General features: G+C 43.8%; 1 protein-coding gene across 3 annotated transcripts in view; it reads right to left on the bottom strand.

Annotated features, from left to right (window-relative positions):
- Nucleotides 1-26,076, bottom strand: part of EVA1C (eva-1 homolog C) — a 127,272-nt gene that overhangs the window by 23,957 nt on the left and 77,239 nt on the right. For all 3 annotated transcript variants that reach the window (XM_082246097.1, XM_082246096.1, XM_082246098.1), the window contains exons 2-3: nt 16,517-16,722; nt 10,830-10,953 (exon numbers count right to left, since the gene is read on the bottom strand). In XM_082246097.1, coding sequence (XP_082102223.1) covers nt 10,830-10,953; nt 16,517-16,722 — 330 coding nt within the window. The remainder of the gene's footprint in view (nt 1-10,829; nt 10,954-16,516; nt 16,723-26,076) is intronic.

Below are 26,076 nucleotides of genomic sequence, written 5' to 3'. Positions count from 1 at the left end.
TAGCAAATGACACTGTTGTGTACTGAATAGTCCACTTGTCTGGCTGTAGGATGGGCCCATTAAAGTTGTAATGAGGCCCCTTTCACACGGGGCGGAATCCGTCCAAGCGGATCTGCCCGCTCAGTGGGGGATCTATTGGCTGATCCCTGCTGAGAAGGTGGATGACAGGTCCATGTCCGCTCCACTATGCAGAGCAGGCACAGACACAGCATGATGCTCTCTATGGGGCGGCTGGATGAAAACGGACTGCATGCCCAATTCAATCCGACTGTCATCCGATCCAATCAACTGGACGGATGGCAAACGTATCCCCATCTGTCTGGTTTTAGCAGACCAGAATGGATCTGATGCTGGCGGGTGTCCACAGACATCCGCTGCCCAATAGAGAAGAGAACAATGGGTGGTCTGATCAGATCTGCCTGAAAAACAAACAGGCAGACCCAATCAGTGTGAAAGGGGCCAAAGTGGCTCCAAAGGAACCTCTCAAAAATCTACAAGACCTCATCAGCTAAAGTATTTTGTGCAACCACTTTTTAACCCACTTGTGTTTAGGAGGAGAATCCAACAAAGCATTCATGACGGGGGATCACAGTTCTGAGATACCAAAGCCTCCAAACAAGCCTGTTCTTAAAGTGACTGTAAACCTCAGACATGTCTATAAGACCCCAGATCCCTCCTTTGCACTTAAAAGCATTCAAAATGCCAAGATTAGCGTTTTTAACCACTTAAGCCCCAGAAGATTTTACCCCCTTCCTGACCAGGGGGTATTTTGCGATTCGGCACTGCGTGACTTTAACGGACAATTGCGCGGTTGTGCAACGCTGTACCTAAACGAATTTGACGTCCTTTTTTTCCCACAAACAGAGCTTTCTTTTGGTGGTATTTGATCACCTGTGCGATTTTTTGATCATGCGCTATAAACAAAAAAAGAGCGTCAGTTTTGCAAAAATAACAATATTTTTCACATTTTTTTATATGAAATTCCCCCCCCCAAAAAAATGTAAAAATCTAATTTTTTTAAAAATTTGACCAAATTTGTTTTCTGCTACCTATGTTTGGTAAAAAAAATCACAATAAGCGTATTTTGATTGGTTTGCGCAAAAGTTATTGCGTTTACTAACTAAGGGAAAGATTTTTGTCATTTTTGTTGTTTTTTTTTTAACGCGTAATGGCGGCGATCTGCGATTTTTTTTGCGGTACTGCGACATTGCGGCGGACAGATCGGACCCTTGACTGACATTTTTGACACTTTTGGGGGTACCAGTGACATTACTACAGTAATCAGTGCTATACATATGCACTGTTACTGTAAAAATGACACGGGGAGGGAAGGGGTTAACTTTATTGGAGAGGGAGGGGTTAAGTGTGTCCCTAGGGGCGTGCTTCTAACTGTCATTGGATGTGGCTAGTGCTGTAACAGCACAGATCAACGGTCCTTCATAGCAGGAACGAGTGATCTGTGTTTTTACACAGAGGAGAATGACAGGCGGCTTTGTTTACATTAGCCGCCTGCCTTTCTCCCTCTCTGCCCGACGATCACGAGTGACCGGCGGACATCGGGTCCGCCGGTCACACATGCGGGCTTCCTCTGGTACAAGCGGGGGCGGGAGCGCGCCTCCGGCGACGCACGCTCGCCCCCTATTCGCTCCCAGGCTAGTGACATACCGGTACGTCACTTTGCCTGGGAGGGGCTGACCGCCGCCGTATATAGTCGGGCGGCGGTCGGCAAGTGGTTAAATACTTTTGATTTTTTTAAACTGGCGCCTTTAGTATGCCAGTAAACCGGAAGTGATGTCATGACATCGCTTCTGGGTTACCATATCCAAGACCTGATCAAAGCCAATCTCAGCATTGTTTGGGTCCCGGCCAGCTGGTGGACGTGTCGGCTGGCCGTTTGGGTCTCCCAGTGGGACAGGAGAGCCCTGGCATGCCTTCCCGCTGCTTGTAATACCAGCCTACCGTCTGCTCTAAAAAATGGTACTGGGTAGATCACTCTGGCACAACCACTTGAAGTCAAATGACGTACAGGTACGTGAGTTGGCGGCAAGTGCAAGCTGCCACCATGCTTTTAACAAGCATTCTAGAAGTCCTGAAGTCTGCTAGCAGCTTGCTTAAAGTGACAATCAGCACTCCTATTCGGATCTGTGTTTAACATTTATACACTGGAGCTGAATGGTACTTTAAAAATGTCAACAAAGTTTGGTCTAAGCTCGCTGTTCACATTGCTTTTATACAAGCTGAGGACCGTGTGAAACAGGGCATACACAAGATAAAAGCAATGTGGGACTTTAAATGAGGTGTGTCCAGCTGGAAAATTAAATTATAAATGTATGGTAGAATAAACCAGATAGGTAGAGATATAGTAAATCATTTATTAAAAAGTCTATGGACCAAATATAGGTAGAGCCACAGTATTCACTATACAAATGTATCCCATGGTAGTGGGAATTACATAAATGAAATACATATGGGTATAAATGATCTAAAGACGATAATAATGGTATTCAGATAATACAATTACATTTGATACATTCTGGTATATGGTAGAGCACGTAAAAAGGGTCAAGAAATAAAGATACATAATTGGCATTTGTAATAGATGGATTGCCTGTATATAACTCAACGCGTTTCGTGAACACAATTCACTTCGTCAGGAGTAGGCAGTAAGAGTAAGTACAGTTCAAAAATCTGAAAAAAGAAATGCATAAGGTAAATAACAATATATGTCCCGTAAGCCAGTAAACCTGAGGCACCTGACAATGATGTAACTTACAGTGCGATATCAGTTTAGGTTTTCAAGGGGTAGCCAGATTGCTCGGGAATATGTCCAACCCGGGAGCTGAGGGAGCGAAACCCACGTGCATCGAGCAGGTGTATATAGTGTAGAGTAAAGAAGGCGGCTCTCAAACATGGGGGGATCTCAGAAATTAACCATAGTAATTGGGTATGTCTGTAAGAATATGAACGCTAAATGGGTAAGTATCATAGGCATAATATACATAGTAATATAGGGGATACGTATGGTAGGGACCCAAGGAGAGCCTACAGACATTTTCACCATCCTGGTTGGATTCACATGTTCTCACAGTTTCTTGTCTGTTCACCTTGGCTATATTTAGTTGGTTATCTCCTCGTTCCACCTACCTTTCATATGTTTGGCACGGTTATAATCACTACATTATATCTTATTTCACTGTTCCGTGGTCTATAGGCTCTCCTTGGGTCCCTACCATACGTATCCCCTATATTACTATGTATATTATGCCTATGATACTTACCCATTTAGCGTTCATATTCTTACAGACATACCCAATTACTATGGTTAATTTCTGAGATCCCCCCATGTTTGAGAGCCGCCTTCTTTACTCTACACTATATACACCTGCTCGATGCACGTGGGTTTCGCTCCCTCAGCTCCCGGGTTGGACATATTCCCAAGCAATCTGGCTACCCCTTTAAAACCTAAACTGATATCGCACTGTAAGTTACATCATTGTCAGGTGCCTCAGGTTTACTGGCTTACGGGACATATATTGTTATTTACCTTATGCATTTCTTTTTTCAGATTTTTGAACTGTACTTACTCTTACTGCCTACTCCTGACGAAGTGAATTGTGTTCACGAAACGCGTTGAGTTATATACAGGCAATCCATCTATTACAAATGCCAATTATGTATCTTTATTTCTTGACCCTTTTTACGTGCTCTACCATATACCAGAATGTATCAAATGTAATTGTATTATCTGAATACCATTATTATTGTCTTTAGATCATTTATACCAGCCGTCATTAAATGGCGGCCCGCGGTCCAGGAGCGGGCCGCACGATGCTTCCGCCCGGACCCGTCAGGCCGCCACTGTAAATAGTCATTGGTTTGCTGGGACCGCGGGTGTCCCAGCAACCAGTGACATTCCGTGTGTACGCCCCGCCCCCTGCTGCATTCTTCATCTCCCTGCCTGTCGCCCGTGTTGAGGGGGGGGCGGGTTGGGAGCGTCAATTCTTCTTTTATCCCAGTGACACTGTGACAGGATTAAATCATTCCACCTGTGTCTCCGCCGGCCGGCGCGCCCATACGAGTCTAGCCCCGGAATTTTCCACATCTTCTGTCAGCGTCTGTGCCCGCCTCCCGGCCTGCCCACCTCCTGTAAGGCTTTAGTATTGAATTGCCCGTGTCTTGTCCAGGCATTTCCCTCGGCTTCTATCCCCGCTGGCTGACCCGCCCACTCACTAGCTGGCCCGCCCACCCAGCACCTGTGACACTTTTCTAGCCTTTGTTCTTCAGGTCTGATAGGAGGTGGGCGGGCCGGGAGGCGGGGACAAAAGCAGACAGAAGATGCAGAAAATGCCGGGGCTAGACTCGTGCATATCTAAAAATGCTGAATCCTTACAGGTGGTGGATGGGCTGGCCAGAGGGGACAGAAGCTGACTGAAGATGCCTTGCCTAAACCCAGAAAACACAGAGCAGTACAGGTACAGTGTCATTATGTACTGCTGTTTTCCACTAAGCACCATGTTTCCTGTAGCCAACTATTAGGGCTCGTTTACACGTGTGGTTGGGGGCAGTAAAACATGCAGCTGAGCATCATTTTTACCCCCCCCCCATTGCTCCTCTTTAAAGGAGAAGGTTAGCCAAAGCTATTTCAGCTATACTTCTCCTGGGGTTCACAGGAGTGCATTTAGTCACGCACTCCTGTGACCCATTTTCAGGCGACAGTGGGTTAAAGACATATCGCATGACCGGAGAGGGAAAGACATAGCAGCCGCCTTCATTCCCAGTGGGTGCCACTCTGAGACTGAGGTGTGAACTGTACACATGGGGGGGGGGGGGTGGGAATTGAGGGCGCAGTTTGCCATCTTTGATGGGTGACCCTTTCCTGGCACTACGCATTATGCACCTACATCTTGGGGGGCGCAGTTTGGCGTCTTCACCCTGGGCGCTAGACGCACTGCCTGACTCACACTCAGCCTAGCTGCGAGCTGGGGCGTGACATCACATGCACGCCCCGCCCCACCCCCTGATGTTCGCGGCTCCTGGCTCTGACATTTTCTGCTCCCAAAGGTATGTGGGGCACATTTTTTTAGGGGGTTGTTTATTTTTATAAAATGCAGACTGATGGGCATATTTTGTTAAGGGGCACACAGATGGGCCCATTTGGGCCCATTAGAGTGCCCCATAAAATAAAATATGCCCATTAGAGTGCCCCCTAACATAAAATGTGCCCATCAGCTTGTGCCTTATTTTATGTTTTTAAGGGTCATGCTGATGGGCAAATTTTATGTTAAGGGGAACTCTAATGGGCATATTTTATGTTAAGGGGCACTCTAATGGGCATATTTTATGTTAAGAGCAACGCTGATGGACACGTTTTTGTTTTGCCCATCAACGTGCCCCTTAACATAAAATGTGCCCATCAGAATGACCCCTAACATAAAATGTACCCATCAGAGTGCCTCCTAACATACATCAGTGTTCCCCTTATTTTATTACGTTGATGGGCAAATTTTATGCTAAGGGGGTCACTCTGATGGGCACATTTTATGTTAGGGGGAACTCTGATGGGAACATTTTATGTTAGGGGGCACTCTGATGGGCACATTTTATGTTAGGGGGCACGCTGATGGGCACTTTTTATGCTAAGGGTCACGCTGATGGGCACATTTTGTGTTAGGGGGCACTCTGATGGGCACATTTTACACATTTTATGTTAAGGGGCACTCTAATGGGCATATTTTATGTTAAGAGCAACGCTGATTGACACGTTTTGTTTTGCCCATCAGCGTGCCCCCTAACAAAATGTGCCCATCAGAGTGCCCCCTAACATAAAATGTGCCCATCAAAGTGCCCCCTAACATAAAATGTGCCCATCAAGCGTGCCCCTTATTTTATGTTAAGGGTCACGCTGATGGACACATTTTATGTTAAGGGGCACTCAAATGGGCATATTTTATGTTAAGAGCAACGCTGATGGACAGGTTTTGTTTTGCCCATCTTTCTGAGTCATAGCACAGACTTCAGATTCGGACCCCGGCCCAAAGAAAATTTTAGCGACCGGACCTCCTTGAATTTTAATTCATTACCCCTGATTTATACCCATATGTATTTCATTTATGTAATTCCCACTACCATGGGATACATTTGTATAGTGAATACTGTGGCTCTACCTATATTTGGTCCATAGACTTTTTAATAAATGATTTACTATATCTCTACCTATCTGGTTTATTCTACCATACATTTATAATTTAATTTTCCAGCTGGACACACCTCATTTAAAGTCCCACATTGCTTTTATCTTGTGTTAATCAAATTAGGGATGGAGACTCTTATGGTCAGGAGTCTCATTTAAAGTCCCACTTTCCCTCCCCTTGCTTGAAACAGGGCATAGAGGAGGGCTTGTGCCTACAAAAAGGTAACGGCAATTACTGTATGTTGTAGCATCTCCTTTCTGAACTTTTCATTTTAAAGTTTAACGTGGCTGACAGGTTTCCTTTAAGCCTGCAGCTTGTAGAATCCGAGCGGCGTGTACAGGTGGTACATGAATCGCTATAGTCTTCCCTCTTGGATCAGATGCAGGGAAACAAGTCCTTGGTCAGGTGCCAGGGACAGTTTTGAAAAAAAAAGAAGAAAATCTCTTTCTACTGTTGTAAAATAAGCCTTTTCAGCACTGGCAGAGAGTACACACTTGTTTAATAGGATTATTCTCTCCATTCAGGCGGAAGACAAAGTCCTTTTTCATGTAGTGTAATCAGCACAATACTCCTGAAAACATCTTGAGTATAGTTGTACCCACACAGGGCAGAGAGCGGGTATCTGCTGGGAGCATGACATAACCGGGCGCTGGCCGGCCACGAATGGCCTCTCAAAGGGGAAAAGTTACATTTAATGATCTTTAATTATTGTCTGCTCCACTTCTGTCATTACTCTTCCTTCTCTCCGTGTGATCCGGCATTAACTGGGACAGGCAGAAGGTCCGTAACACACGTGTGCCGTCTATTGCCCCAGAAGTGTCCTTCTAGAAGGAAACCTCCAAACATCCTAAGTGGTTATAAAATCTAAGGGCTGTTTCACAATCACCGTGGAGTGAGGTGCCCTCTGAAGACTGATCCATGTTCAGATCACTTTTCAGAGGGTATTTGACAGGGGGTAAGGAGGTGTTATATCGCCTCCTCACCATTTGAAAGCTAATGCAGCCACCACATCTAAGAATCGGTAAGCTGCAATATAATAAATGTTTGTTTTTGGGTTTAATACTGCTTTAGCCCCGGTTCACACTTATGCGAGTGCGGGGTTCTCATGTAATGTCGGAGCGCACTGCTCCTTCATTACATGCGATCGGCTGTGCGGTGCGAGTTTAGCCATACACTTTGTATGGCTAAATTCACACCGCACCCGCAGCAAACACGCACAGGACCCTTTTTGGAAGCCGCATTAGGATCGGATCGCACAGCGGTTCACACTTGTGCGATCCGATCCTGTGCGAACTCCACGATCGCACTGCGATATGCGATCAAACTGGGGGTGTCGTTAAGATTACATTGACACCCCCAGCATATCGCATATGGCAGTGCGAACTGCCGGGGGTGCGTGTGCGATGCGGGAACAGGCTGCGGATTCGCAGCCTTCCCGCATCGCATAAGTGTGAACCGGACCTTAATGTTATTAAAAATCACCTTTCCTTTTTTTATCTGCAGCTATGTCATTTTCTGTAAAATTCAATGCAATATGGCTACCTGAGGGTGTTCTCTACACTGTTGGTCCCTGCTGAGGAGCACAGAGCCCAGAGTAAAAGGCTTTAAAGTGTTTGTTACCCTAAACAAAAACAAAAAAACAGATGCTGTTCCCGTAAAGCATTAATAACAGCACAGTGCTGTGTAATTTGGCTCCTTCTATCACCTGAAATACCTAGCTGATCCTGCCTGGCTATACCCTCCCCCCCTGTAAACTGACCACGTTTATCATGGCTGCTGAGCCCTGACACCGTGGTCAGTTTAGATGCCTCCGTCATCCCCAGCTCTCCTTCTGTCCTTCTGTTCTCTCATCCCTCCTCTCCCCCCTCCCCTCCTGCTGCTATTATAACTACAAGAAAAACATCCCAACCCCTCTGTAGCATAACATCATGTGCCCCTGTGTCTGTGTTATATAAAAAAGCTGCTGATCTGTACCTGTATCAGAGCGTCTCCTGGTGCTCACGTGACTCCTCAGCTCTCTCCTCTCTGGCTGACGTCAGTGGGAGTGCTCAGCCCCTCCCACTATAGCTGTCAGCCGGAGAGAGGAGAAAACTGAGGAGTCACGTGAGCGCCGGGAGACGCTCTGATACAGGTACAGATCATCAGCTTTTTTATATAACACAAACACAGGGGCACATAATGTAAGATAGAGTACTAAATATGAATATGATATGAATTGTGAACATGTGAATAACAAATTAATTAGCAACAAATAACTGAAAACGGAAGCTTAACAAGATTTGTATAATTACAGCCCCACAACTTAACAAAAGTAAGATTTATCCTTCCGAGTCAATTGCTGAACTGAATATCACAACAATATCGCTTTTCTTCTAGGCGACAAAGCGGGTTGGAGGAATTCTACTATAATAGCTTCTCGCCTAATACCGGGAAATATTTTTTATTCCATTACGTCTCTCAATATTAATGAATATAGTCACAACAAAGTGCAGCTCTCTTCTTCAATAAACTGCATTCAAATTATAGTGCATAAATAAATATCTGAACACAGTGTGAAAATCATCTATATATATAATAAATTTAAGTGAGTCCATCAATAAATGATTCAATGTCTGTGAAAAAAGTGCAGTTCTATACACCAACAGCTCTTCAGTAATTGCCTCTGATCACCACAGTGCCCTTCACTCCACCTATGGGTGTCTTCTCACCCCACCTATGGGTGTCTTCTCACCCCACCTATGGGTGTCTTCTCACCTCACCTATGGGTGTCTTCTCACCCCACTTATGGGTGTCTTCTCACCCCACCTATGGGTGTCTTCTCACCTCACCTATAGGTGTCTTCTCACCCCACCTATGGGTGTCTTCTAACTTCACCTATGGGTGTCTTCTAACTTCACCTATGGGTGTCTTCTCACCCCACCTATGGGTGTTTTCTCACACCACCTATGGGTGTCTTCTCACCTCACCTATTGGTGTCTTCTCACCCCACCTATGGGTGTCTTCTCACCCCACCTATAGGTGTCTTCTCACCCCACTTATGGGTGTCTTCTAACTTCACCTATGGGTGTCTTCTCACCCCACCTATGGGTGTTTTCTCACCCCACCTATGGGTGTCTTCTCACCTCACCTATGGGTGTCTTCTCACCTCACCTATGGGTGTCTTCTCACCCCACCTATGGGTGTCTTCTCACCCCACCTATGGGTGTCTTCTCACCCCACCTATGGGTGTCTTCTCACCTCACCTATGGGTGTCTTCTCACCTCACCTATGGGTGTCTTCTCAACCTCACCTATGGGTGTCTTCTCACCCCACCTATGGGTGTTTTCTCACCCCACCTATGGGTGTCTTCTCACCTCACCTATGGGTGTCTTCTCACCTCACCTATGGGTGTCTTCTCACCCCACCTATGGGTGTCTTCTCACCCCACCTATGGGTGTCTTCTCAGCTACTTGAATGGACCTCACTAATAAAGGAGGTCCATATGTGCTTTGCAGCGTTATAAGTGGTGCCGCTCCCACTGGCTGTACACTCCAAATCCGTGGCTCTCAGCAGCTCTCAGCGTGGCGTCAATCATATAGGAGGCAAGAAGAAAGAACGCTAAAAAAAAGTATTTATTTCCATAGAAAATTCCAATCACATTTCAGAAGTAAAAAAACAGGCATTTCACAATACAATCCTCGGCATACACAGCTTTACCTAGCCTCGGGCTCAGACTGAACCTTTGAGAAAGCCCACTGGGCGCAACGCGTGAGGTGAGCGGAGACGTAATGACGCTGAGTCTAGGAGAGCACTGCACTTTGTTGGGGTGGTTGGTTATCATGTGCAATAGGTGCAGATGGAACCTTTTTTTTTCCAAAGCTGTGCAGCTAAGCACAGTTTGAGGTATGTGAGTATGTGGGCTTAACTAAGGGGCGATGATGGGTAACTGTAAAGGACAACTTAAATAAAAGTAAAGCTGCCCTTTATGTAAGCCCACATGTGCCATTTCACAATCCCATATACAACCATGTTATTACAGCTGAACTCCAGCCTTCCTTTCAGCCGTGGACATCTGTACAGGTTCCTCCCCTCAACTGAAATTGCTTATTCTGTTTTCACTGCACACTGTGAGCTTCTCACACTGTGCATTAGAAGCTGCAGCAAGTCAGGTAGAGTCCCCCTTTTTCCTGGCTGGAGGACATCCAGCATCACCAAGCCTTTTCTGTCACTCATGGAGGCTCAGCATTACATGTGAGTGTTACCTTAAGCAGTTTGCATGTAAATGCATGCTTCCTAGGAACGCCCACTCCTCCACATTGACATCCACTCATCAAGGCATTCTGAGATTTTCATAACTCCTCCCAAGAGCCACCTACTGCTTGCATCAGTGTGGAGTGCTCTTGAGAAGAGTACTGAGCAGGGTGCTATGATGTCTTCAGAACGTTATGTACCGCCAGCCCCTCCCACCAGCCATAATCTGCCTGCATTGCATAGAGAATTACAGAGACACTGTGATGACATAACTGGGTTTAAAAAGCCCTATGTAATGAAAACGAAAAAAAGTTTTGTTTAAAAACATGTTGATGAGGGGGGGGGGGAAAAGGAGAAACCAGAGAAGGCAAAATATAGCAGATTAAACGCTAGCTTTAGTGCACTTACTAGGTTTGCACTTGTAAGACACCAGAAGATATTTGGTAGTACCCGGACATGGATCGAGCCCAAATACACGACTGTTCACAGGCAGCTGGCAGGACCTCAGGTTCTGGCATTCATCCAGGACTTTCTAAAACAATGAGAGTTTCACAAGCATGAGAGCAGATCACACCCAGCAACAATGTATGCATTTCCAGTGTAACATAGCAGATCTATGTACAGACAATAGGTCATCACACTCACATTTACATCCAGATGCTGATCATGTGCAATCAGACAATCTTATCTTCTATTCTGTATTATATTATTGTATGCAAAGGAAAACTCAGTCCCATGAAACTTTCCTGTTTAAATCTTATCTGTGCACTTACTTATCCCCATCAGTATTATCCGAATCTATATATGAAATCATTTCCTTTTCACACAATAGCACCCCATGCAGGGAAGGAGACAAATAGAAAGCCATCAGAAACTGCACTTTTATGTGCCTGTTCTCAATTAACTGTTCTGTAAAGAAAAAAACAAAACGAATTTTAAATCTGTGTTCTTTTTTAGACTAGAAAATGTAAAATATTACATATTAATATTTCGTACGTCAAGTTTTTTAATACTTTGATAAAAGTATTTGAACCAATTATGACTTTCTAATTTCTAATAAGATGTGAAAAACGATTTTTAGTTGTTTTAAAGTAGTGCAATAAATGAAGTTTGGGAATACTTTTAAACATAACTAAGACTCCATTCACACTAGCACGACTTGTCAGGCGACTTGTGTGCCCTCAAGTCGCCCCAAGTCGCTTTTCATAACAAATGCAATGTAAATGAATGAGAGCCGTCTTAATTGGCACTACTGAAGTCGCTCCGACTTCAGAAAAGGGTCCTGTACTACTTTGAGACGACTTGTATCCGACTTGTGTCAATAGACTTCAATGGGAAAGCCTCCAAGTCGGATCCTTATCTTATTTGAAGCGACTTGTTATCAGACTTTCCAGGAAGAAGAAAGAGATTAGCCAGGCATTCCCCACATTGCAGCCATGCCTATATGGTATATATATATATATATATATATATATATATATATATATGTAATGGTATATATATTCCATTATCTCTGCTTGGTCTGTGTGAGTGGCCTGGTGGACACAGATAAGTGGCACTGGTGGACACTGATTCGTGGCACTGATTCGTGGCACTGGTGGACACTGATTCGTGGCACTGATACGTGGCACTGGTGGACACTGATTCGTGGCACTGATACGTGGCACTGATATGTGGCACTGGTGGACACTGATTTGTGGCACTGATACGTGGCACTGATACGTGGCACTGGTGGACACTGATTCGTGGCACTGATACGTGGCACTGGTGGACACTGATTCCTGGCAATGATACGTGGCACTGATACGTGGCACTGGTGGACACTGATTCGAGGCACTGATACGTGGCACTGATAAGTGGCACTGGTGGACACTGATTCGTGGCACTGATATGTGGCACTGGTGGACACTGATTCGTGGCACTGGTGGGCAGTGACACTGGTGGGCAGTGGCACTGGTGGACACTGATACGTGGCACTGGTGGGCAGTGGCACTGGTGGACACTGATACGTGGCACTGGTGGGCAGTGACACTGGTGGACACTGATACGTGGCACTGGTGGGCAGTGGCACTGGTGGACACTGATACGTGGCACTGGTGGGCAGTGGCACTGGTGGACACAAACGTGGCACTGGTGGGCAGTGGCACTGGTGGACACTGATACGTGGCACTGGTGGGCAATGAGCAAATGAGTAAAAAAAAAACAGAAAAGGGGAATTAGGTCACAACACATCATATTCTGATTGGCCAAATACAAAGTCGTCTGTCATATAAGTCGCGCAAAATAATTCACAAGTCGCGCTGAAGTCGCGGTAAAATCGCAGTAAAAAGTTGCTCCGACATGGGGTGACTTATGGTCGCGGCAGTGTGAACCGGCTCTAAAGCACCTTTTTTTTTGTTTGTTTTTTCCAGTTACCTCCCACATTTTATTTATTATTGATGTTTGTACCATCCAACTAATTATTAATCAATTTATACATAGGATAAAAAATCGCAGTGATGAAAAGGAAGGAGATTCACATAATACAACAAGCGAGCCACCTCCAATGCCACAGGAGACCTCACCAGACAGAAGAAGATCATCTTTAGATACATCCAGATCTACATATAACCTCACCAGACGCATTTCAAGTAGGAGTACTTTTTTTTTTTTTCCCTTCAAACATTTTTTATTGATGAAAATAAGGCAATTACAAACAGTCATTGCTGACAACACAAGATATGGTAAGAGAGTGTTATCATAAGGCTCCTTTCACACGGCCGCTCCGTGTGAAAGGTCCGCTGCGGGACTTTTTTTTTTTTTTCTACCACGGAGCGGATGACATTTCTGTCATCCGCTCCGTGTGCCCGCATATCATCCCATCCGTTTGCGGATGATATGCGGACATAATGTATGTCTATGGCACTGCGGATGTCAGCGGATGACACCGCTGACATCCGATTTTCCTTCCTTTCCGTGTTTTACACGGAAGAAAAAATGGGTTCTGTTCCATTTGTAAAAACGGAACAGAACTGACAGGAGGAAAATCGGGTGTCAGCGGGTGGTATTCCGCTGACACCCGCAGTGCCATTCACTTACATTATGTCCGCAAATCATCCAATCCGTTTGCGGTGACAGTCATACAATCCTGTCCTCTGTAGGGATTATTTCCTCTTCCTGGTATATGGTATGTGCCAGGCAGGCACATACGGAGAAACACTGGTACTAAGGCTACCTATAGGGTCATGAATGGATATCATGACTCTGGATGGTATGTAATCCAAACCATTCTATAGTCTGCCTCTATGTATCTATTGTGGACTATTTGGAAGTATATAATCCGGCACCGTTTGGCATGCTCCCTATTTCTTAATAAGGCGGACTCTACTTGTGAGTTGGACGAATACGTCCCTAGGGCAGCAAACAAACTATAACACAAGAGCCCGGTTATCACGTTCCCCCCTGGCTCTGTGAACCAGGAAGAGGAAATAAATCCCTACAGAGGACAGGATTGTATGACTGTCACCACAAGACGGGGGTTCCATATTACCCATTTAGGAGAGCATTATAGACAAAGCTCGACATCTATGTTTGTACACCTGATCATAGGGACTGCGATTCTCCCTACCTGTCATCTAAACCTCCATATACAGCAAGAAATATCTGTATTGCTCGGTCTCTCTGGCCCTGACGAAGCCTGATGCGAAATGCGTTGGATCATCGGGACCCACAAATCGAATATCATCAAAGACTTCTTGCATCAACATCAGCTTGAAGCATGTATTGTTCCCTTAACAGGGATATATTTCTGTGCTGTTGTTTTTAACATTTGTCCAATATATGAGGGATGTCATATGTGTCTCATTATACATTCCTCATTGTATATAACCTTCTTTTAAAATATATCAATAAATGATTTTATTTTAATGGTTGGTTCTCTGGTCTTTCTTCTCCCAAATTAGCCTTGAAACCCCTACTTTGTCTCTAGATTTTTGTTTAGTGAGCTTACATATTAATATATCATATTCAATTTCCAGCCAGCTCCTTTCACATATTTACCAGGCTAATCTTGACTTCTTTACTGAAAAAAAAGTGTTGTTTACAGAGCTCAATAGCTCCACCTACAATTTATACATACAGGACTGCCTGCTCTGATAAAAGGCCCTAGAGCACGGGTCTCAAACTGGTGGCCCTCCAGCTGTTGCAGAACTACAATTTCTATGAGGCATTGCAAGGCTGAAAGCTACAAGCATGTTCCTCATAGGCAGAGGCATGGTGGGACTTGTAGTTCCACAACAGCTGTGGGGCCGCTAGTTTGAGACCTCTGCCCTAGAAAGTTCTTGTATAGACAAAAAAATTTTAAATAATTCTTATTAAATTCCCAGCAAGCAGGTGCTCCTTTTTATATGCAAAAGCAAAAACATAAGTTGCGCTAACAGTGAAATCCAAAAAATTTACAAAAGTGACAAAAATTACATAGATAGTGATAAAAATGTAAAATAACTATTGAAAGTGCAGATAAAATGAAAAATTTCATATGTGAAAAATAATTTGGAAAAACTGGATAGATAAAAATAAATTTTAAAAGTCCAAATACAGTGAAAAAATTGTGTTGTGAAACATTGTTTGGAATCCAACCAAAAATGGAATAAGTTGATAAAATTAACGAGTGAACTTCCACCACCAAAACTTGTGTCCGCCACCACAAGAAAAACCTTCTTACCAGAAAGTGGGGACCCCAAAGGGTCAACAACACTGGAGATAAGATAATGATATGGTAACAGACGGACCTCTCCTCCGCAACCCTCCAGATGGTACACAGCTTAGGACTGGATAATGATCATTTTAATATGTCCTTTGCATCCCATCACAGCTGAGTTCTCCTGCTGTTACTGGCTGACCATGGATACCCCGATGACTTTTCTCTAAGGTGGACACAGAATTCTTCTATCTGTATCCTTAAACTGGAATTCTGTACCAACTGCAGGGGTTCTCGCAATCGCAGCATATCAGTCCTTGGCACTCTTGTCGGTGGCCTGCGTCTTGTGGCACCCCGGTGTGAGGATGGTGAGGCCTCTTGCACATGTCTGATGGCATCCTCATGAATTCTGAGTCCACCTTAGAGAAGTGTTATCGGGGTATCCATGGTCAGCCAGTAACAGCAGGAGAACTCAGCTGTGATGGGGATGCAGAGGACACATTAAAGAGATCATTATCCAGTCCTAAGCCGTGTACCATCTGGAGGGTTGCGAAGGAGAGGTCCGCCTGTTACCAAATCATTATCTTATCCCCAGTGTTGTTGACCATTTGGGGGTCCCTTCTTTCTGGTAAGAAGGTTTTTCTTGTGGTGGCGGACACGTGTTTTGTTGGTGGAAGTTCATTCGTTGACTTTATCAACTTATTCCATTATTGGTTGGATTCTGAACAATGTTTCATAAAACAATTTTTTCACTGTATTTGGACTTTTAAGATTTAATTTTATCTATCCATTTTTTCAAATTATTTTAACATATGAACTTTTTCATTTTATCTGCACTTTCAATGGTTGTTTTAAATTTTTATCACTATCTATGTAATTTTTGTCGCTTTTGTCAATTGTTTGGATTTCACTGTTAACGCAACTTATGTGTTTGCTTATGTTTGCATAGTGTATATCTCACTTTGAAGTTTCAGCTTTTATTGGTTTATTTAGCGCAGTTATTTGCGAGATTAAAGCTCCTTTTTATATGTTTACCATGCTAATCTTGACTTCTTTGCTGAAAGAAAGTGTTGTTTACAGAGCTCAATAGCACCAGCTACAATTTATACACACACAACTGCCTGCTCTTATAACAAAAGGCCCTAGAGAGTAGATAAATAAGATAAAAGTAGATGAATGTAGGCACTCAAAGCCATTACATTACCAGCATTATTGTTTAGCACACTGCCCAGCACCTGAAAGGATCACTTAGAGAACATAGAACCATTCATATCAGTTCTTGCCCCCAAAGAAACTTACAGCATAAAGCCCCCACTATACACAGACCATATGGTCATTTTTCCTACCGGCATGCCTCTATTATCACTACAACTAACTAGGAGGAGGAGAAATAGCTTGCAAGAAGTGGAATACCTACTTGTAGTGCGGTTGAGGCAAGGCAGGGCTGATGAGGATTGGGCATGGTCTCCAGTGACAGTGAGGCACACTTTGGTGAACCGTTCAGGTGATGCCCATAAAACGCAGACTGGACGCTGATGGTGGAATGTCGGGGACACTGCAGGGTCAGGTGTTCCCCGTCACAAGCAGACACGGTGTGATTCTGTAACAGCCTTGTCAGATAACCTAGAAAAGACACAACAATCGCAGACTGATTAAATCAAGGCAGACAGAAATGTTATATTAGTTTTGGTATAATTCTAAAATGCTCCACAAGGTAAGACATTGGGGGTGTAGGAATATACAGAGAAGCATTATAAACCCAATGAGCAACTCCAGCAAAAAAATATTAAATGTGCAAAACTGACAATGACAGGAGTTGGGGAAAACTAAACCAGTGTGGCATTTGCCCCAGCCTATAAGTGTTTATGCTGGTGACCTCGGGAAGTGTGGAAACGTAGGAGGATTTCGGACACACCTGGAGGATAAGCTGGTCTGATGAGAAGGGACATGACCTATGCTGTTGAATACTACGCCCGGGGCTTATTATCATTGGAGTTTGTGTGGATCTCTGTTATGGGGATTTACACTATCTGGTAAGCGGCCACGCATTTGGGTGATTGGTGGAGGCTTCTGTGCTATCTAACCAGCTTACTTCTATGGGACTCTTTTTTCTGAAGAATTCATTGCTTCATGATCATCTATCATTTACATTTAGGAGGATTGAATTCAGAATGTAAATCTGTGTATGTGTAATTCAAAAGTGACTTTTTGGAGCTATACAGACTTTCCCTGTTCATTTAGTTTTGTTTATTAAGCACTGCACACTTTGTCAGGTTTTCCAAAACTAAACCAGTGCCAGAGGTGCTTACAACGATTATCCCTTTTGTCGGCGGTTTAAAGGTTTTCCACACATTCAAATGTTTTTATTTTTTTAACTAGGTGTGAGTATGGTTATATTTCCTGTGCTGTTTGTTTGCCTCATCTTGAAATGCTCACCTTGCTTACGTGCTGCGGCTGCAGTTTTTAGTGTTATGGCTTATTGATCCTCCTTTGTCCATGTATTCATTCACCTAGTTTGTCCCTAGAGGGACAGACAACTTTTTTTCTGGGCCACACAGAATCCAATCCATAAAGACTGCATTGTGACCCCCTGTTAATTACTCTGCCTATTTGTGTTAGTGTCAGATCGAATTACTGTGTCACTCTCACCTGCACCAGTGCTAGACTGTGAGACCTGGAGATTGTGGGATATATTGTTTTCTCACAGGAAATGGCGGTTCTGAGACCTGTGCAGTGCTGTGCAACATGCTTCATGTTTGAACACAAACAGAAACTTCTGACACAGAGATGTGAAAATTTACTGTACTATACGCCAGTGGTCCTCAACTCCGGTCCTCAGGGCCCACTAACAGGCCAGATTTTAAGTATTACCTTGGGGAGATGCAGACTAGAGTACTGCAATTACTGAGCAGCAAATGATATCACCTGGGATGTATTTCAGTTATCTTGGAAACCTGGCCTGTTAGTGGGCCCTGAGGGCCAGGGTTGAAGACCACTGCTATAGGCTATGTGTACAATGCACAGACTTGTATAAAGTACTCGAAATTTCTACTTGAGTAAAAGTACAAGTGCTCGATCAAAAAGTGACTTAAGTAGAAGTGGAAGTGCTCGCAGAAAAAGTTACTTAAGTGGAAGTACTAAAGTATTCAACATTTTTTTTACTTAAGTATTGCAAGTAGTTTTTTCAAAAAAATTGCTACTTAAGTACTAAAAGTAAAAAGTACCAGTAGTTTTGAAAAAAAAATTCTACTCAAGTACTGAAAGTAGAAGTAGAAGTACTGTGTTATTTAGTTATTAAAGAAAGAAGTCAAAAGTTTGAACATCATATTGTTTTTTATTATTTCAAATGATTTATTCAAATGATTAACCTAAAGGACAATCACAATTCCTTAGGCTGTAACTTTTTGTAAACAAAAAACAGATAAAGTATGTCCCTCCCTTCCCCTTTTAAAGCATCCCTCCTTCTCTTCCCTGCCTGTTTTTTTTTTCTCCACAGCTTATTGGTGCGCAAAATCATATATAAACCAATGTGACATACAGCAATATATTCCAATAATGAAATAAAGGAAGAGTGTATGAAATCTAAGTCAATAAAAAGTTCAAAATATTGTGAATCTTCAAATATATATATGTGACAAAAAAAGATGAATATAATTTCATATCTGCTGTTAATGGGAAAGAGAACCTCCCAACCAGGGCCGGCCTTAGGTGTTCAAGCGCCCTGTGCGAGCTGATCCTGTGGCGCCCCCACCAGCGCCCTGCACATTTTTTCTTGCACTTTTTTTGCACTTCATTTGACTTTTCTTTTTTATGATCACTACAAACTTAGCACCCCTTACATTAGAGACCCCCCTTACATCAGAGACCCCCCAACGGAGCCCCTCTTACAACAGAAACCCCCCAATGGAGCCCCCTTACAACAGAAACCCCCCACAGAGGCCCCACTTACATCAGAGACCCCCCACACAGAGCACTCTTACAGCAGAGACCCCCCAGCCCCCACAAAGAGCCCCCTTTACATCACAGACCCCCCACACAGAGCCCCCCTTACATCAAAGACCCCCCACACAGAGCCCCCTTACATCAGAGACCCCCATACAGAGCCCCCTTTACATCAGAGACCCCCCCACAGAGCCCCCTTACATCAGAGCCCCCCACACAAAGCCCCCCTTACATCAGAGACCCCAACACAGAGCCCCCTTACATCAGAGACCATCCCCACACAAAGCCCCCTTACTTTAGAGAACCCTCACACAAAGCCCCCCTTACATCAGAGACCCCAACACAGAGCCCCCTTACATCAGAGACCATCCCCACAGAGCCCCCCTTACATCAGAGCCCCCCCATAGAACCCCCCATAGAGCTCCCCTTACATCAGAGCCCCCCACATCAGAGCCCTCCCACACAGAGTCCCCCTTACATCAGAGACCCCCCCACACAGAGCCCCCTTACATCAGAGACCCCCACACATCAGAGACCCCCACACAGAGCCCCCTTACATCAGAGACCCCCACACAGAGCCCCCTTACACCAGAGACCCCCCACACAGAGCCCCCTTACATCAAAGACCCCCCACACAGCGCCCCCTTACATCAGAGACCCCCCACACAGAGCCCCCTTACATCAAAGACCCCCCACACAAAGCCCCCTTTACATCAGAGAGCCCCCACACAGAGCCCCCCTTACATCAGAGACCCCCCACACAAAGCCCCCTTACTTTAGAGACCCCTCACACAAAGCCCCCCTTACATCCAGAGACCCCAACACAGAGCCCCCTTACATCAGAGACCATCCCCACAGAGCCCCCCTTACATCAGAGCCCCCCCCCATAGAGCCCCCCACAGAGCTCCCCCTACATCAGAGCCCCTCCACACAGAGCTCCCCTTACATCAGAGCCCTCCCACACAGAGCCCCCCTTGCATCAGAGACCCCCCTTACATCAGAGACCCCCCCACACAGAGCCCCCTTACATCAGAGACAGCCCACACATAGCCCCCCCTTACATCAGAGACCCATGTTTCCCTTAACCAAGATGGCCGCCAGTGCCTCGATCGCACTGCGCATGCGCACGTGCCTCTACTGCGCGGCCGCCGGAATCCCCGCCTCCCAGCGCTGAGACGTCAGCGAATGGAGACAAGGAGGGGAGGAGCGGAGTGGCCGAAGGCCGCCACACATGTCAGAGCGCCGAGAGGCGCATGTGGGAGCACTCCACGCCGGCCCAGCGGAAGCCTGGAGCAGAACAACGCTACCCAAATGGCCAGAGACCAGGTACCCATGAAAAAGGGGGGTATCTTTACCTTTGCCTTCCTATAGAAAAGGAGAGGGGAGGGGGGAAGGCAGAATAGGGAGGATAATTGAAAGAGTAGGAGAGAGCAGTAAGGAGGGAAACCAAACAATAAAGAAAAAGGGAAAGGCAGAGAAAAGTAACGAGTAACGATGCAGCACAAAAAAAAATATCGGAGTAGAAGTATCGAAATCATCGAAAAAATGTAGTGAAGTAAAAGTAGAAGTAGGAGAAAAAAATTCTACTCTAGGAAAGTACAGATACCGCATTTCGGTACTTAAGTACAGTACTTAAGTAGTTCTACTTCGTTACTATACATCTCTGACAATGCAACAAATGGCAACCTGAAACTGCATGATCAATGCACATCTTATGCAGGTGAAAAACACAAGGAGCATGTAGGAAGGTTTACAAAGCCTTTAAAACTCCTAAAATAACAAAACTGTTGCTGCAACCAAGGGAGAAGGGAGGGTTGGGGGGGGGGCGACAATTTATGAACCAAATGTATACCTTCCATCCTATAAGCACAGTGTACATAGGCAAATAGCGCATCCCTTGCACAACCCCAGTTACACTGATCATGAAAAAAACATGTATAAGAGACTACATTTTTACCCTACCTTTACTTTATGTACAATAGTTTAAAGCTTGGATGTGCAATATAACACATTGTGATAGTTAGAAAGTATACTTATTTTTACACTCTTATACCTCTGACCAAAAGGAAGACAAAAAAAAATAAGTATAAAAGGATTTGTTTCCTAAAGAGGGACTGTCCCTCCAAAATTTGTACAGCTAGGAGCTATGATCTGGGAGCAAATACGCCTCCATCAACACAGCCAGGATGGGTTTTATATTCGCTCCCCTCCTGGCCAACTGTCTTGGGGAGCCCATAACTGGTTAACCCTGATATCTCTCATAACAAGATCACTCATCAGACCCATAGGACACATGCTGAGGCTTGAAAAGAAGAGACTTAAAGACAGTTTGGCCAGTCTAGATCCACACTTGTTGAACCATCAACAGGAAAATTAGAAGAAACTATCATTCTACACTACAAGCAATTTCTAAGTGTACAGACTCAGAGAGGGCTATGTAAAAGTACAAAGTTTACTATTTCAACATCAGCACACAATAAACTGTGCAGAGGCAGCTAAAATAAGGACCCAGCAGGATTGCACTGGTGGGAATTTTTATAGTATGTGTGGGTGGCTTTGTGCCACCACTGGAAGTCTTGCCATGCTCCGGCATGGCCAAAAGGTTGTGAAAATCTGGCCATGGCCCACTCTTTGCACTATTATAGCCTCCACTCCTCTTGAAGGCTTTTCACAAGGTTTTGTAGTATGTACTGTATGTGGAAATGTGTGCCCATTCATCCTTCAGAACATTTGTGAGGTCAGGTACAGATACTGGATGAGAAGACCAGGCTCAAATACATTTAAAAGTTGTCCAACTGGGTTAAGGTCAGGACTCTGTGCAGGTCACTCTAGTGCCTGCACCCCAAACCTATAAAACCATACAGAGCTGGTGTTTAGGCACAGGGGTAAATTCATTCTAGAACAGGAAAGGGCCTTCCCCAAACTTTGGCCACAAGCACCCATTGAAAGCACCCAATCATCTAAAATGTCGTTGTATGCGGTAGCATTAACAGTACCCTTCCTTGGAAACACATTTCAATACTACTGACAGTCAGGACCATGATGTGTGAGTAGTTGTGTTCCACCCCAGACAGCCCTATTGACCTACATCAGTGATGGCGAACCTTGGCACCCCAGATGTTTTGGAACTACATTTCCTATGATGCTCAACTACACTGCAGAGTGCATGAGCATCATGGGAAATGTAGTTCCAAAACAACTGGGGTTCCAAGGGTCACCATCACTGCCCTAGACCATGGCCTATGTTGGCTCAGCAGAACTTTGGCCTTTAAAAAAACATTGCTCCACTTCTCACTTTCTGTCTAGGTTGATGAATCTCCCCCTTTGTCACTTATCTCAGGGAATAATACACAGCAGTGACTTATCTGAAGGCATTTCCTTCCTTCCAATGATTGTGTAGGCTGTATCATTTTGCAGAGCCCCAGTGACTGACAGGCAAGAACAGCAATGTAAATACTGATTTTAGATTAGCTGCTGTTAAATTAGTTTATTCCAAACTATACACCAGACACAAAGGATAAAGAGCAATTTGGGTAAAAAAAAACTATTCATCCAAAATAGGAACAGTCTGCAGCTACAAAATATAAAAGTTGAGTTAACACCACATATATTATTTCATGCTAAGTGCATATACAGTGCCTTCAAAAAGTATTCATACCCCTGGAAATGTTCTGCATTTTGTCATGTTACAACCAAAAACGTAAATTTATTTTATTGGGATTTTATGTGATAGACCAACAAAAAGTGGCACATAATTGTGAAGTGGAAAGAATATGATGAATGGTTTTCCAAAATTTTTACAAATAAATATCTGAGAAGTGTGGCATGCATTTGTATTCATTCCCCGAGTCAATACTTTGCAGTACCACCTTTTGCTGCAATTACAGCTGCAAGTCTTTTTGGGGATGTTTCTACCAGCTTTGCACATCATGAGTGTGACATTTTGCCCATTCTTCTTTGCAAAATAGCTCAAGCTCTGTCAGATTGGATGGAGAGCGTCTGTGAACAGCAAATTTCAAGTTTTGCCACAGATTCTCAATTGGATTTAGGTCTGAACTTTGACTGGGCCATTCTAACACATGAATATGTTTGATCCAAACCATTCCATTGTAGCTCTGGCTGTATGTTTAGGATCGTTGTCCTGCTGGAAGGTGAACCTCCGCCTTAAGTGGGGTACACACTAGCAGAAAATCTGCCGAAAATTCCCGCCCAATGTGAAATCGTCTGATTTTCGCCTAGTGTGTACACAACTTTCAGCAGCCGATGCCGACATTTTCAACGAAAAAAAACGGAGGGACAAACACCAACATTTTTTTTCGTCTGTCCCCAGACAACCAATTTTCGTTTAATGTGTATGCAGTACGTCCGTGAAAAATTGGATACGAAAGACCGCGCATGATCTGAAGTTGCTGACAACCCGGAAGTCTAGGAACAAATGTGCAAAAAAAAAGAAAAATCGGACGAGAAATTTCGTGAACATTTATGCACTGTCGACTAAAAACGGTAATGGACGCTGAGAAAAATTGGAGGATATTTCATCCGATTTTCGTCAAGTGTCTCCAATCTTTTGCAGGCTCTAACAGGTTTTCTTTTAAGATTTCCCTGGATTTGGCTCCATCCACCTTCCCATCAACTATATTCAGCTTCCCTGCTGAAGAAAAGTATCCCTACAACATGATGCTGCCACCACCATGTTTCACAGTGGGGATGGTGTGTTCAGGGTGATGTGTAGTGTTAGTTTTCTGCCACACATAGCATTTTGCTTTTAGGCCAAAAAGTTCAATTTGGGTCTCATCTGACCAGAGCACCTTCTTCCACATGTTTGCTGTGTCCCCCACATGGCTTCTCACAAACTGCATATGTGAATTCTTATGACTTTCTTTCAACAATGGCTTTCTTGTTGCCACTCTTCCATAAAAGAAAATGATGGTGTTAATCAGCAACAAAACCCGCGCAAAAGAAATATTAAATAATTAATAAATAAATAAAAATTCATATAAAATTTGTAGAATGTGGGAAAAAATTGTAAATGTATAAAGTGTAGAAAAAAGTGTAGGAAAAAAATTCCTTATCAGGAGCCGTAACAAAAACGTGAAAATACGTAGAAATGAAAATAAGTAAGTATTACTAAATAGAGGTTGCGCTCAACCAAATTACACTTGTGATAACCACAAAATTTGTGATAAAGTGCACATGTGAATAAATTATATGGTGCAATTATCAAAAGTGCAAATGCAAAGAATTATAAGTGACTGTGCAATCGCTTGGCAGTACACACAAAGAATTGCAGGTGAGGATGTAAATTAAATAAATATATAAGAAATAATGAATATATTGCAACCAATTGACAGTCCGCAATGGATCCCAATGAATGAAAAACAAAATAAAATAAAATGTCCAATGTGAATAATTCTGAATAGATGATTGGTGATGATAACTTCAGCACTTAATAAACTTCAACACCTCCACCAAAATAACAAGATCACCCGGTGTGCACTCAAGGCTTACCAGATGGAGTGGACCCCTTAAGTTACAGGGGGTCAATTCAAGCAGAAACAGGACAACAATGGCAATTTCAGCCGATAACCAGGATACAACGGCGCCTCCAATACACTTCAGGAGTTTTGTTGTGGAACATGAGAGTGCTGGAGATTAGCAGAGTGCTCCGTGTCAGGCCACGGTATATGAGAACTCATTCCCAGCGATATGGAGATATACAGGCGGATATCCTGAAGTGTATTGGAGGCGCCGTTGTATCCTGGTTATCGGCTGAAATTGCCATTGTTGTCCTGTCTCTGCTTGAATTGACCCCCTGTAATTTAAGGGGTCCACTCCATCTGGTAAGCCTTGAGTGCACACCGGGTGATCTTGTTATTTTGGTGGAGGTGTTGAAGTTTATTAAGTGCTGAAGTTATCATCACCAATCATCTATTCAGAATTATTCACATTGGACATTCTATTTTATTTTGTTTTTCATTCATTGGGATCCATTGCGGACTGTCAATTGGTTGCAATATATTCATTATTTCTTATATACAGTATTTATTTAATTTACATCCTCACCTGCAATTCTTTGTGTGTACTGCCAAGCGATTGCACAGTCACTTATAATTGTTTGCATTTGCACTTTTGATAATTGCACCATATAATTTATTCACATATGCACTTTATCACAAGTTTTGTGGTTATCACAAGTGTAATTTGGTCGAGCGCAACCTCTATTTAGTAATAATTACTTATTTTCACTCTTCCATAAAAGCCAGATTTGCAAGACTAATAGTTGTCCTGTGGATGGATTCTCCCACCTGAGCTTTGGATCTCTGCAGCTCCTCCAGAGTTACTATGGGCCTCTTGGCTGCTTCTCTGATTAATGTTCTCCTTGCCCGACCTGTCAGTTTAGGTGGACGGCCATGTCTTGGTAGGTTTGCAGTTGTCCCATACTCTTTCCATTTTCGGATGTAGGATTGAACAGTGCTCCGTGTGATGGTCAACGCTTAGGATATTATTTTATAACCTAACCCTGCTTTAACCTTCTTAGCGGTATTCCTGAGTGTGGCTCGGGGTTACATTTCAGAGCCAAAAGCGGTAACCCCGAGCCACACTCGGGGTACCGCCAGAAGCATCGCTGGATCCTGAAAGCGGGGTTACCTACCTTGTCACCGGGATCCAGCGATGTATACCGGCGGTGTCTAGCGGCGGATCTTCCTCCCTATCCTCTCCGTGCCCCGGCTTCCCTCTCCTGCAACGTGACGTTCGCAGGGGGGTGGAACCGGCTGCAAATTCAAATGTAAAACACACTAAACACACTGATACAATGCAAAATAAAAAAAAAAATCACATTAGTTTGCCCCCCAGTGCCCTTTCATGCAGTTTTACTGTACTTTTTATATATATATATATATATATATATATATATATATATATATATATATATATATATACACATATATATATATATATATATATACATATATATATATATATATATATATATATATATATATATATATATATATATATATATACCCACACGTG

Source organism: Pelophylax lessonae, assembly GCF_965119305.1.
Source record: "Pelophylax lessonae genome assembly, chromosome: 2".
Lineage (NCBI taxonomy): Eukaryota > Metazoa > Chordata > Amphibia > Anura > Ranidae > Pelophylax > Pelophylax lessonae.
The sequence above is the reverse complement of the archived record's forward strand: the minus strand, read 5'-3'. Positions and strand labels throughout refer to the sequence as shown.